The 15,008-nt window shown below is 38.4% G+C and overlaps 2 protein-coding genes across 2 annotated transcripts; both read right to left on the bottom strand.

Moving 5' to 3' along the window:
- Positions 1-1,638: 1,638 nt before the first annotated feature.
- Positions 1,639-5,451, bottom strand: LOC145775609 (basigin-like). Its single transcript, XM_082586925.1, has 5 exons — positions 5,088-5,451; positions 3,544-3,731; positions 2,890-2,980; positions 2,411-2,524; positions 1,639-2,304 (listed from the first exon to the last, which is right to left on the bottom strand). Exons 1-5 carry the CDS (start codon positions 5,406-5,408, stop codon positions 2,191-2,193), a joined length of 828 nt encoding a protein of 275 aa, XP_082443051.1. The 5' UTR covers positions 5,409-5,451; the 3' UTR covers positions 1,639-2,190.
- A 2,035-nt stretch (positions 5,452-7,486) lies between these two features.
- Positions 7,487-7,942, bottom strand: LOC145776089 (uncharacterized). Its single transcript, XM_082587495.1, has one exon. The coding sequence runs from the start codon at positions 7,940-7,942 to the stop codon at positions 7,487-7,489; it is 456 nt and encodes a 151-aa protein (XP_082443621.1).
- Positions 7,943-15,008: the final 7,066 nt, after the last annotated feature.

The following is a 15,008-nucleotide window of genomic DNA, read 5'->3' as shown; positions in this document are numbered from 1 at the left end:
ACAATGTTTGATTGATTGAATCTTTATCCTCGGACTGGGAAAGCTTCTTGAAGAGCTTAATCCTGGCAGTTTCGCATACTTGTAGAGGCTTTGAATCACTGACGCAGGCCCGGTCACCGAGATTGACAGAGTGAAGTTTCCGATTGTTGAAGTCTTGTTGCCGGGGAGCTATTCCATCCATTAGATGCCGCTGAATGGAGAGCAGTCCTTAACGTGCGTTGCTCAAGCGCACACCCCGAGAGTCGAACCAGCGCCGCTTGATCTTGAAGCTTCTTCGTTCCAGAAGTGACGCGCTAACCAATTGAGCTATCGGGCGGATATAATATTAAATAATATTAAAATAATATTAAATGTTAAAGTGCCTACTGAGTGATCAGCGCGACTCTGATTGGTCAAATTTCAAAGTAGGGAATTTTTTATGGTACGGTACAGTACTTTTTGGGAAGTTGCGACCGGGCATGCGAGAATAGTTTAAACCCAACAAGTAGCCTACGCGAAACTGCCAGGATTAAGCCAAACCATCAATGAATCTTTTCTGTCCGACAAAGATAAGATTCCCACAATCAATCTTTATATGCTTCTACAGGAATCGTTTGCATTGACAAACCAAAATAAAACAACTTGTTGCAAGATTTTAAGAAATAGAATAATCACAAGAACGAATTGCGCCAAATTAGATAACTTAGCATCCTACTATAGCTGTAGAATTCCTACACAATATTGAAAAGAAAACCCCATACGAGGGGCGCGATGCAAATGGCTTACTCGCCCGTATGAAAAACCACCAAGGTTTGACGTTTATTTTAGCCCACTACAATGATATGTTAGCGCAGTTACAATCATCCGAATTTTCCTAATGTTGCCTTCAAATCGGTCACTACGAAATTCGCAGCAATCACAGGCAAACCACCAAGTCATCTTGATCAACTGCCTTATAAATGCTGTCACCGGATCCCTGCAGTGTAGACTACCACGTCACAAACAACCACTTCATTCATTGTACAGTGCAGTTACCAACATTTCACGTTAAGTTTTTTGCCGCACATTGATCCAAAAGGTGGTTATTTTAAAACAGAACAGGTCTTGCCACATGTTTATAGGATTATAGCTATTAATTAGCTTACAACCGGTTAACGAACAAAGAAAAGACGACAATATCTGTGTTCATGCAATCCATAATCAGCTTATTTGCACATCCAAGTATTTTTGTCGTATTCAGGCTTGCAACCGGTAGTTGAAGATTTAGATAACTGGACGGGAAGGCGTTGGACACAATTTTCGTATCCACCTTTAAGCAGTAGCGTTGACATGAGGTACTTTTGAACCCGAGATGATTTTAAAGGCCCCGGAACATAAAGAAACCACCGCGTCGGCTATTTTTGGATATAGTGCGTTTTTTCTTAAAACTGCCTTAATACGAGGCCCAAAGATCTCACTGGTACCGGGCCCAAATTATCCTCTCAACGGCTCTGCCTTTAAGTGTCTGCAAAGCATGTCAAATGTCTGTCGGCTATGCACGTTGACAATATGTGGAAGCTATACCGTTATGGTTAGCGAATCGCAACTGCTCGCTGTACTAGTGAGTGCTCAGCCTTGTGCTGATAGCCGGGAAGAACGCCCCTTTCTTCACAACACACGTTGACAAATCTTAATTAAACATTTATGCCATAACGAGATGCCTGCAATAAAAACGTTTTAAATCAATCACAGTATCAATGGTGCAGATGAAAATTAAAGCAACTAGCAACGTATAGATTGCCACCAAAAACAACAATGATCATCATTTCAATTTAAAACAAAGGAGATTTAATTAGAATATGTTTGATTCAAACCTGTGTTTATAGGCTGCATACAAAAAGCCTACTTAAACTGTGAACGATAAAGAGCACAAAAAATATCATCCACCGCAACTATAGCATTATGACGTGAATCATCAATTAACGTTTCTTAATTGTAAAATATTATAGTGTTGCAAAAAAACACAGCAAGGACATCACATTAATCGGTTTGGTAACATTGGTTATGCGTTATTTCACGACAAAAAAACTAATCACCAATATTCAATCACCAAACAGTTAATCATTGACCATTTGCCACACTATTGGTAGACCACTTCAACTCATTGAACTATATACATGTGATAATGTCCATAATATCAGCTTTTTTCAGTCACGAGTAAAAAAAAATTGTCTATTTGTAGTTGTTATTGGGAACTCTATTTCGCAATTCCGTTCCATCTTCCGCATCAACTTTGAGAGGTTTTTCCGATTCATCACCAACGTCTGGGACAGCAGCCTTCAAAGCCTACACGAAATGCAACCATTAAAGCTAGCGACGAGGCATAGGTTGACAAGAAAACTATATATTGGAAGTGAGTTTTTTTTAATTTCACAGCTTCGTTGGAACGTACCTTCTTGCTTCGTTGTTCGTAAGCAAAGATGATAATAATAAGGATGACAACCTCAGCAACAATGCCCAAGAAAGGCCACAAGGCGGCAAGCCTGTCCTTCACCCGTATAAGAACCTGCACGAGAAAATATAAACAGCAAAGCAATATATTTGCGGTGTTATTGCGTACTTAGGTATGCGATTACACGCAAAATTTTATACTGCGCTTTGGCAGACAATTGTAGGCATTTCATGCTGCTTTAGTATATTAGTATTCTCAATCAGATTCAAGGCCATATTCATCAAGTGATGTAACATTACTGCACTTTGAGACTAACATTGCAAAAGCAAAGATACTCCCTCTGTTTGATTTTAGAATGAACAAAATAAAACCGATTTAAATTTTAATGAGAGAAAATGATTGAGTAATGACAAACAATAGTGTGATTTTTTTTCAAGTGCTCAAGTGACATCACGGCACAGCTTTTGTAATCGACTCACTTCTATAGTATCGTTTCCAGCTGAATTTTCGATGTAGCAATCATAGTAGGCCTGGAGGTCAAATGTGAGGTTGTGGAAAAGAATCGTTGAGCTGCGTTACATTAATTAAAGTACGGTATTGATTTATAAATCAGAAAAAGTATTCGCATCGAAACGTCACGTGTGATCGTTCTTACCGATTGCATTGGTCACACAAAATAAAATCAATAGATAAAATTTTAAAACATTGCTCATAAAACACCAATCCAAAATAAATGTATGGTTTGTGCTGTACATCTGCATATATAAATAATTGCCTTTTTTGTTTTTGTGAAAGCTTGCTCACTGCGGCTGGATTTGTAAAATGATGCGGTTTATAAACTCAAAATTAGTTGTCTTACTAATCAAAAAGCGTTTGAAAAGTAACCCACTGTAGCCTACTTAGTCTATCATTTTACAGTACATGCCAACTTGCCAATGTAAGCCGAAACGTTAGCGAGTTTTTTCAAAGATGACAAATACCACATTGGTTAGTATTGCCTATTTATGGTTCAACAAAATACTATGGTTGTATTTTACACTTGTTGCATTAATTGTCTTTTAGTATTGAAAGCAGTGACAGATTCTACAAATGCTAGGTACATATAGAAGAGGAGACAACAAATATATAGTTACCTTTCTGCAGTTTCCGTTATATTAATATTGGGATCTGAAGTAGAATTTAACACAACAAATGCATCTTCAGGTGCATCTTCATTTCGACGCCTCCATTTGAATTCAACTTGCGGGTAAGAACCTTCAGATATGCATACTAGCTTGCGTTCAGTGTCTCCATCATTGAATGTAACAGACTTTTTAGTATTCTAAATAATGAAACATAACAGTGACAATACGTATCCAATACACATGGTTAAATTCTCAGTATCAGAAATGCATTAAGAAGTTTAAGCTGATAACAAAATAAAGCAACAAATGCTAAATCTGTGGTTTAAGAGTTTATTCAAACATGAGTCACAGGCTTGTATGCCTCGGAATGGCCCGTTTCGGTGAGTCTGATCCCTTAACGGGGGATTTTTTCAATTTTTTTTTTTTAATTATTGGATACCGTAGCCTAATTATCATTGTCGTTTTAGGGTTTGGGTTAGAGGTTAGGAACTCACCGAATAGTAGCAGACCGTGTATGGCTATAGTGCAAGAAACCAAACTCTTCAAGTTAATCATATAGAAATTAACTTCGGCAATATTTATCACAAATTAATATTCTGTTTGATATGGTTTCAGTGCAAAGCATATCAACAAATTTCATCACTTTGTAACCGAATATTAAGTGACAAAACAATACTTAATAAATACAAATAATTTGCTATAAAGGGACAGTAAGCTGAAACTAAGAAGCTTAGTTGTATCCAAAAAACAAAACCAAGCAACACTGGCTTGGCTCTCAAAGTCTGTGCTTGAGCAATGTAAAGACAGCTCTCCATTTAGCAGCAACTAATGTAGGCGTAGGGGTCGAGAACCCATGGCTCTTTTGATGACAGCATCTGGCCCGCGGAAAGCTACATCCTAATTTTTTATTATTTAGAGCTGAAACACCCTCAGAGTGCACCAATTTAAATGTAACTTTTCAAACTTTTTTGGGAGAGGCCCCCATACTCCCCTCTCCCGCTGCTTTTCTCATGTTTACAAACATCACTTTCACAACTAACCAGCTGCCACTGCATGTTAGTTGTATTAAGTGTTAAAGCATTATTTACATGGCTCTCAGTCTCTTACCTAAAACGGTTTCATGATCTAATGGGTGGAATAAATAATTCATAGACAACAATCAGAAACTTTGCTCTTGTCAATCTCGGTGATTGAGCTTACGCCAGTGGTTCAAAACCTTTATAACTATGCGAAACTGCCAGGGTTAAGCTCTTGAATGTACGCTTACTCAGTCCGAGTTATAGATTCCCACAATCACATGAACACAAAGGAATGAAAGCCAATCATTATGTCCATTTTTGAGCATTAAATGCCATTTTAAGACAAAGTCACATGTTTGAAAGCTGTCCTTGTAAGCATAAGCAATCAGTCATTATGAGCCCATATGCAAGACTATATCATACATTAAAATGTAAATAAAACATACACAATAAATGAAATTTTGTATTCATTTCATGCACAGTAATTTGACCAAGTATTACAAAAGCAATCAACGAACAATTGTTTACACCTACCTGGATTATAGGGGGAGATATAAATACAGCAGTTATGATCTTAAAATCAACACTGTTGACATTGCAAATATACACACCAACTTCAGTGGTACTAGTTAGGTTGACAGTCAATGTATTAGCATTCAGAATTGATACTACTCTGGTTGAATTGGTATACTTCCAAGTAAGGTTATCATTAGCAAGAAACCCATCATAATCACATGAAATAGTAGCAGGATTAGAAATACTGGTCTTTGATGTCAAAGTAACTTGATTTTCAGTGGGGATGCCATAGACAGATACTGCTAAGGTGATCAATAGCATGTACTTATGTATAGCCATTTTAAAGATATGGTCTACACAAGGCTTATTTATCCAGTGATCATTTTCTGTAAGTGGTGGGAGAGGAAAATGATTAAAAAGCTAGGCTGATTAGCTAAACACAGAACCTAATATTTTATTCACATAAAGTAAACAGCACTTAAAAAGTCACTAAAGGTGAAGTTACTGCACCGTATTTTATTTTCTGAAAAAAAAAGCTCTTTTTCTCAGCACATCATCTAAATGTGATACCTTCCTATCAACAGTGCTCACTGTTCATTAGAAGACTACAGTAAACCAATCTGTTTCAGCAGCTGCTTCTTCGCTCATATCTTTCCTGTACACCTGATATCCGTGTACTATTTGTTCAACTATGCGGTTGAGTAAATGTCAATTAACGTTCTCAGCAATAACCCCAGTAAAAAACTAACATGTAAAGTGCATTACATTTTGCTCTTTAAATGAGTAACAATTCTAAATAGTTTTCCTGGCAGCCGATTGTTGCAACAATTGACAGCATTTGACACCGTGTTCCACCTCTGGGCTCACCAGTATCGCACCACTAATTCTGCCACAAACTACTCACTACTAAATGACTGGCGTGGAAGCTACACCATAATATGGTTAGCAAAATTTGCTTGCTGTATAAGTGAGCACTCAGCCTTGTGCTGAAAACCAGGAAAAGATTTAGTTTGCAATTTCAAATTTTGATAAAATAAAACGATTGATATGTTTCAGCAGTATGCCTTCAACCAATTTCGTCTGCATAAGTTACTTATTGTGCAATGTGCAGGCAACCAAAAAAATTTTCCTGCAAGTGTGTGATATATTTCATTTCAGAATGGTTCAGTGCCCTCATTCAAAATGCAGTTATTTTTTACCAAAGGTTCTAGTTCAGGAGCACCCAAGCTTTTCTAGCCATGTGAAGCTTTTTGCAAGTCCGAGCGGATCGCATCAAAATTTTCACTCACTCTCTTCCTGAAAAAGTTAGTGTAAGCTTTAAGATGGTGTATTTTGGAGGCCAAATGGGGGCCCACAGACAGTGTTCTTGCGAGTCACACTGTGGTCGTTGCTTTGCTTTGGATATACTTGACAATGAAAGCGTTTATGAAATCGTTACCGGTATCCCATCCAAAACCTATTGACTATTTCTATCAGTTAAATATTTCATTTCTAGCACTGTTATTATTGTAATGTTATAGTTGCATTGATGTGGTTTGATTGATTGCTTTATGCTTCAAAACATAAGTAATGCATAAAATTAACTATGAGGTATAAAAAAATAATCTTCAATGAAAAGATGGAAAATCGCTATTTCCCAGGTAGAAGTAGCCTACCTTAAAAATCATGCTGATTATGAATGCAACTATTAATTTAAAAAAAACATTGTGCCAGAACAACTGCTTTGTACTTACGTTTGTTAAAAGCTTCACATTAGTTTATGCCTTTCAGTGTGCAGTAGTAGACATTAAAATAAAGTTTAGGAAAAATGTGACCCAATACCATAAAATTGATGGCAGATTTGAAGTCAGCAATCTCAAATGTCAGAAAGCAGGACTTTTATTCATGTTTTCGATACTATCTTCCAAAGACCATGTCTAAATTACCCACCAAATAGGGCATTGTGGTAGTTTTATGTAGGACAACATACTTCTACAATAATCAAATAAGTTTTAACCTAATTCCAGAAAAGTGATGGATAATGATGAAATCCTGATACTAGTGACAGTAGGCTATGATAGCCAATGCGCCTTTGATGAACTAGATGTTTAGCTAATGTTCCCTTTGTTGGGCAGTGTCCCAAAGTGTTATTGGTTAGCTGATTGATGTATTTCGTTGAAAATTAGATACAAATGTTGTTTATTGTCTGCCATAAGCACGTCTCCCGAGAAGGCAACCGCTTAGACAGAGATTTTTGAATTCTTCTTTTCAGATGATGTGACCGAGAAATTTGAGTTGCCTTTTGAGTTATGTTGTTCAATAGTTTCCTATCTTGATTTGTGATGTGATCAGTAAGTGAAACCCGGAGCATTCTTCTGTAAAACCACATTTCAGCTGCTTCAATGTTGCACCTAGTTTCTGTGTTGAAGGTCAATGTTTCACAACCATACTGGAGAACAGACCACTTTGAGAAGCCGCACTTTCAGAGGAATAGAAAGCATGCGAGCCAATAGAATAGGCCGTGGTCTATTAAAAGGGTCTTCAGCTAGGCACAATCTTCTTCGTATCTCTTTCTTACATCGCGCGTCTGCTGTCAAGAGAGAGCCAAGATAGTTAAAAGAAGACACTTGTTCAATTGTGCTGCCTCCCTGGTGAAGTGCAAAGTGGGGTTTAAGACTTTGTTTGGAGATAGTCATGCATTTTGTGTTTTTGTTATTAATTTGGAATCCATATTTTGTGTTGATGTCTGAAGTTTTGTTAATTAATGTTAGCAGACCGTCCCGGGGTATCGCTATGAGCACTTGAGCAGTGTCATCAGCATAGCAAATATTGTTTAATGAGATGCCGTTCACTAAAACTCCCTCATCAATGACTTCCATTTCTCTGAGAACCATGTCACTATACAAGTTAAACAAATCTAGTGACATCTGACCCTACCTGATAAATACATTTGAATGTGCAAACATTTGTGTCAAAATAATTAAATAGGCAATATACAGATGAAATCGGTTAAGCACATACTGCTGAAACATATTAATTGTTTTAAGGTATTGAAATCTGAAATCTGTAATCAAATCCTATCTAATGTTAAGTAAAACTATTGGATTAACGTATCCCATTTAAAGGAAGGTATCAGATATACAAGTGTATCAGCATTTGCTTCTCCTTTGCATACTTCTCAAACTCAAAATTGTTCTGTAGTTAGGCGCCAGTCAAATAGGCGCGCACACTGGGGCATCAGGATATTTAGGTGCGGAGCCCGGTCATTTAGGTGCTATTCCTAGTAAAATCTGCAGATTATATCACCTTGGCAAATAGGGCAATGCTTTTGATAAAAAATGTTGTATTGAACAGAAAAATATACTATTTTTTTAATGTGTGTGCATTTATTTGTTGTTAGTCATGGCTTCAGAGAGTGAAGCTGCTTTATTTAGCAATGCTTTTCACACAAAATGTTATATTGACAGAGGTGGGCAGTAGCGCACTACTTTTGTAGCGGCGTTACTTTTCTGGTGAAAGTAGCGGTAGCGGCGCTACTTTTTAGTTGGAGTAGCGGCGCTATTCTTTTTCCAAAGTAGTGGTAGCGGGAGAGGAGCAACTTTTCTTCAGTTGCACTCCCGCTACTTTTTAATTTAAAATGAAAAAATACTCGTTTTTTGGCAATGCTGGCGTGGTCAAGCAGCTATATTATATAGCCTATTTAATCAGTTTGGTTGCAAAGTTTCGGTCTTTTGGGAATCTCGTTTTCTGGTGTGGAGCTGCGATCTTGCCATTACAATTTGCGCAAAGAAGTTGACCGAGATCAGTGATCTTGTGAGCTGTGAGGAGTTGAGAGTGAAAGTCCTTGAAGGGTTGAAGAAGCGATTCAACAAGTGCTTCAACGACATGAAATGCGTTATGTCATCATGTCTTCATCCCTCTTTCAAGTCGTCATGGCTACAATTTCCACGGATGATGCTGACGCACTGTGAGAGAAAAATCAAGACAGGTGTAATTCGACTGTTGCGGGAGACATCAAGCCATGTTTATACCGAGAAGAGTGACACCAACAACATAGTGTGGGCACATTTGTCATGAAAAAAGGTTTCGTGTTTTTTTTTTGTTAAAAGCAAAAACTTTCTTGATTTTGTCAGATGATACCATAAAGATTAAAAAAAATTAGGGTGGCATTTTTTCTGTGCACTCTAATGACCTGAAATCCCCTATCAAAATGGCCAAAATTTCATTTTGGCCCTATTCATTTACAGTAAAAAAATATGCAAAAGTGCTTTATGACGTAAATACTTTGTAACAAAGTTACTTTGTGACGCACATACAGCAAACTTATTTAATCATTTTAATCAGCTGTTTTTTATAACTTGTGACGTCATAGATGAATGACAGTAGCAAGTAGGCTACTAGAGAGAACCCAAGCTTGTACAGGTATAACGGTTTTTACAGGTTTACTCAGGCTGCTGGATAAAAATAACGAAGAAGTGATACTGGAGTAAAGGGCGAAGCAGCCTGTTAAAGCCAGGGACATCTTCCAAAACATTAAACAATCGCAAAGCACTGCAAACAAGATTTAGCGATGAAACAGTTCGAGACTATCCTCCAATTTGTTCGAGTCACCAGACAACTAGACATATAGCTGCGCATGCAGAGTTTGGAATAACTCATAAAGTACTTCTTTGCCCATGATCATTTAAATTATGCACGCCTTTTACCACTTTACATTTCTACAATGCAGCAAGCAGAAAAGGAGCACCCAGAGATCTGGGCAGAATTCATGAAAGGGAATTTCTGCGCATCGGTAACCAAAGGTGTTGTTGGATTCACATCAATAGGTGCAGACCACGGGATTGAACAAGAAAACGTGAACTTAAGATTATTGGAGGCATAGTTCGAATTACACAGAATCAAAAGTCACTGGACAAATACTTTCTCATCGCACCCGAAGTCTCAAATTTGCAGCATGACTTTGAGAAAAAGTACTACTCTGGTAGCAAGGCAAAGAGAATGCAGCACCACGAGCTTACAGGAGGAAAACTCTCCCGAATGACGCAAAATGCTATCAAACTCAGCGTAGTATTTCACGAGCATAGAAACCCACGTGAATCCTTTGACGAAGATGAAATTTACAATTTGCTCACCAAAGCAGTTACGAATGAAACTGCTACCAACGACATCCTTTGGCGTGACGAGATTGGGCAACAGATTTTCGAAAGTTTCGTCACTGAACATCTTGTAGAAGGAAAACTTTCCGTGTGAGACAAAATGACCAGGAAGAAACTGTCTACATTCAAAAGTGCCAATGCAATTGCAAAAATCAGCATGGGAGACAAGGTAATCAAAATTAAAGAAGAGCGAGGACTGTTGCAGCGGTTCATTGTAATATCAAGAAGTCGACCAGAGCTCAAGGAATGCATCGGAACGTATGAGTTTGGTGTGGTGCCTCGATCACTGTTTGCTGCAGATGGATGCCTCCTGCTGGCATATGATAAGGCATCAATACTTCGTCATTTTGAGAAGCTGGATACCGGTAGTAACAGACAACGGGTAGGCTACAAGTTGACAGGAATGAGGTAGCTGTTACTCAGCTGTCCGATAACCATTCATTCTACGTACCTTTGACACAGCAGTTGAATATACCACTGTAGACCCACCAGATGAACTGACAACTCACCGAGTGATCATCATTGATGGGATGGCTATGGTAAACGCAGTTACCGAAACGGATCAAATGAAAACGTGCCAAGACTTTGCCGAAGCCTTTCTTCAGATAATTTGTAACATGGGTAGTGGGCAGTGGCAGATTCAGAACGTAATTTATGGGTGGGCCTAGGAAATATGTTGGTGGGCTATCACCAATAATGCCATGGCGGACCAGCATACAAAAACTTAGTGTTACCGAATATCTCTTACAAATGCTGTGACATAGTGATGCCACAGACAATTCAGTGCCACTTGGTTGTTCGAGTGTTGAACATTAACATGTTTTTTTTTATGAATCTGATTTTGGGTGGGCCCACTGTCAATCTGGGTGGGCCTTTACCAATCAGGCCCACCCGGTAGATCCGCCCCTGGTAGTGGGTACACAGTATGACGAGATTAAGTTGGTGTTTGATCGGCACATCGAAATATCACTCAAGCAACAGATGCGGACAAAGAGGACCAAGGGAAAGTCAACATAGCCTATTACCACGTGAAAGACAACACTTTAATCCAGAATATTTCCTTGAAGGACTTTCTCTCAGATATCCGCACCAAAGGAGAACTGACCGAGTATTTAGATGAAAAGGTTGTACATCACACCAAGAGCTCCAACAACAGACTGAAAAAATACTGGTGACATCGGAAACACAAACCAAGGTCAATGTTAATATTCCAGACTCATTCCTGACTCACAGCCAAGAAGAGGCAGACACTTTGATTGTTCTGCACGCTCTAACTGTTTCCTATGAAACAGAACCGGTTGTCAGTTCCCCAGACACAGACATCTTGTTGTTGCTCATCTACATGCATCCACACTTACCCGGGTCTACAACTTTCCTTACGGGAAAGGGCAGATTAAAGAGGGACATTTGTGTGCGAAACATATACAACAACTTGGGACCAAAGTGTGCTTCTGCACTTCTAGGTTTTCATGCTCTGACTGGTTCCGATATGACTGGGAGATTTGCTGGCAGAACCAAAGACTTATGCTTCAAGGCATTTATGTCTTGTGATGATGAGATCTTGGATGCACTAGCAATGCTCGGGAATGACATTGATCTTCCTGCTGATGTATGCTCGCAGTTGGAACGCTTTGTCTGTATTTTGTATCGATCCAAAATCTACACGAAAGTGAATGACCTCCGTTGGTTCCTCTTCTCCAATCGTGCAGCCAAAGGAGAAGACTTCCCACCAACTTTTGGTTCACTAGATTTGCGCATTCACCGGGCTCATTATGTATGCATGATTTGGAGAAAAGCTAGCAAAGCCCATCCCTGCTTTCCGGCACCAACTGCATTTGGTTGGACGTTTGATGCATGTTCAAGTCACGTCACGCCAGATCGTTGTTTAAACCCACCAATTGCAACTCATAACGTGCGGGTGTAAACGTGGATGCGAAGAAAGGTGCAACTGCCACAAGAACAATATTCCCCATGTAGGCTACAGAAGTCTGTGGTCTCAGCTGTAAAAACAAAACTATCCAATCAGTGATAAATGAAGACTGAAAATTTTGAAGATGAATTGCTTTCTTTGACATTCAATAAATATTATAAATTCCGTAGATGTCGGTTGTTAACGATAACTGCCATTTAATCAGAAGGCCTAAGACTTCTTACATCTTTCGCGTGTAATACGACTTAAAGGATCAAACATTAATTCAAGTTTCATTGTATTTAGATCCGTTCATTGGCTTTCTAGTTGCGTATTCTTTGTGAAAAATGCGTGCATTTAAGTTAATACAGTCTTTGGTGCAAAATTACAAAATTACGCAGGTAGCTTAGCATAGCCTACTCTTCGGGTGCGCGGGAGCATTTTGAATAACATTTTAAAATTTGGCACTTGTATGTCATATTATGTAACCTAAATTCGATGATTCCATTAGATTTCCTGTCTCAGAAAACATATATTTAGATATTTTATTTGTAATTGTAGCCTATATACTTGCGAAAATATTGTTTAATCATTGTTATGCCCCATTTTGGACGCCATCTTGGATTTCGTGCCCCAAAAATGTTCAGAAAAAATGCCACCCTAATTTTTTTTTCAACTTATCATGTTTTCTTTCAAAAACAAGTGAGTTTTTGCTTTTAACAAAAAAAAAACACGAAATTACAAATATGCCTACACTAACAGTCACGACTCCAAGGATGAATTTTTTGGTGTGTTGGCGCAATCCCGTGAAACGTCGGTGCAGAAGGAAACAACAATTGTGGACGCCTTTTTTCGGACAGGAGCAAGTCCTTGAGATTTTCGAATACCGAGTTAAAACGTCTGTTCATTAAATACAACACCCCTATTCCTTCCAGTGCTGCGGTGGAGAGACTTTTCTCTGAATACTGAAAAGTTTGGGTGTTCATCAGGACAATTATCGTTTCTAGCACTAGTTGCTACGTTCATCTGATGAAATTGAAAGTAAAATTAACAACAAACAAGATGGTTTATTGCTTCACTGACGTTTCGCGCACCATGACAATGCGCATCCTCAGAGCGAATAACATACAAAATAAAATTTCACCAGGTTATATACTGCAGTGCGATTGAAGGCAAGAAAAAATATAAAATAAAACACGCAATATTTTAAAAAATTGGCCAATAATGTGTGAGCGGTTACTTTCCTCGTTAAATTACGTAAAAACTTCCAACAATAGACATAAAAATTCGAAGCGGTGACGACCAACAGAAAAAGTGCGATTGAAGGCAAGAGAAATAGAACACAATGTTTTTAAAGATTGGCTAATGATGTGCGGTTACTTTCGACGTTAAATTACGTAAAAACTTCCAACAATAAACATAAATTCGAAGCACTGAAGACCACTAGAAATTCGAGACAAAATTAGATTGCAATGACTTTTCTAACTGTGTTTAAGTAGGCTTGAAGCCTGCATGTCGAGACAATAGTGATTTATAAGGTTTTGGTAAAAGGTTTCCGTCGTTCCGGTTGAGTACATTGCAATGTTTGGATGTGATGTTGATGAAGCAACTTTCTGCGGTGGTGCGTTGATAATAATTACTTTCATTTTTCAAAATTTTTGTTTCTGACCAGTTAATTTTGTGATCCTCTTCTAACATATGTGAACAAAGGGCTGACTTTTCATGTTCCATATTTTTGACAGCTCTGCGATGTTCTTTGACCCGGGAATTTATACTACGTTCAGTTTGGCCAATATAAACTGCGTCACAATCATTACAAGGAATTTCATAAACAACACCACATTTATTGTCAAAAGGGGTGGGGTCTTTCGGTAGTGATAAAATATTGCCGATGGTTCGAAATGGTTTCATAGCGACTTTAACTCCGGCGCGATTCAATGCTCGTCTTATCGACTCAGAAACTCCCTGTATGTATGGAATGGTGGTGAAACTGTTATAAGTTTTGCTGTTGCTTTGTTTGACCTGACGTTTGGTCGAGAAATGGGTGTGCCGTTCTGCCATTTTCTTGGGAAATCCATTAAGTTTTAAAGTGTTATAAATTTGTTTGTTTTCGTTTTTCTTGTTCTTTGCATAGGTGACCAAGTTGTTGGCGCGGTTGTAAAGTGTTTTGGGAATAGATAATTTGTGTTGAAGAGGGTGGTGTGATGTGTATTGCATGTACCTGTTGGTGTGTGTTGGTTTTTTGTAAATCTCTGTAGCTAATGTACCGTTGGTTTGTCTGGTGACCTTCACATCAAGAAATGCTATGCTTTGGTTGTTTTCAACTTCTTTAGTGAATTGGATGGAGTCTGATATGGCGTTTAAGTGTTGATGAAATTGATCTATTGCGTGGTTTTGTAGTATAACATAAGTGTCATCTACATATCGAAGCCAAATTTTGGGTGGTGATGAAAAAGTGTTGAGAGCTAATTCTTCGATGTGTTCCATGACTAAATTGGCCAAAACCGGCGAAAGTGGCGACCCCATTGGTGTTCCAAAAACTTGCCTGTAAATTGTCGTTTTGTAGGTAAAAAACGATGCATTAAGGCAAATCTGTAGAGCACGTTCAATATCCGGAATTGTCCAATCAGTTCTGTCTGAAAGAGTGCAATCTTGGGAGAGTTTATCTAAAGCGATACTACGGGCCATGTCGACAGGTACGGAGGTAAACAAACTGATTACATCAAAGGAAATTTGAACTTCATTGGGATTTATTTTATAATCGGCAATAATATCACAGAACTGTTTTGAATTTTTAACCGAGAAATCGGTGCACCCAACCAAAGGATTGAAAATATTGGCCAAGTGTTTTGCCAAATAATAAGTAGGCGAACCGACAAACGAAACAATTGGTCG

This window comes from Aplidium turbinatum, chromosome 8 (genome assembly GCF_918807975.1).
Source record: "Aplidium turbinatum chromosome 8, kaAplTurb1.1, whole genome shotgun sequence".
In the NCBI taxonomy this organism is placed as follows: Eukaryota; Metazoa; Chordata; class Ascidiacea; order Aplousobranchia; family Polyclinidae; genus Aplidium; species Aplidium turbinatum.
The sequence above is the reverse complement of the archived record's forward strand: the minus strand, read 5'-3'. Positions and strand labels throughout refer to the sequence as shown.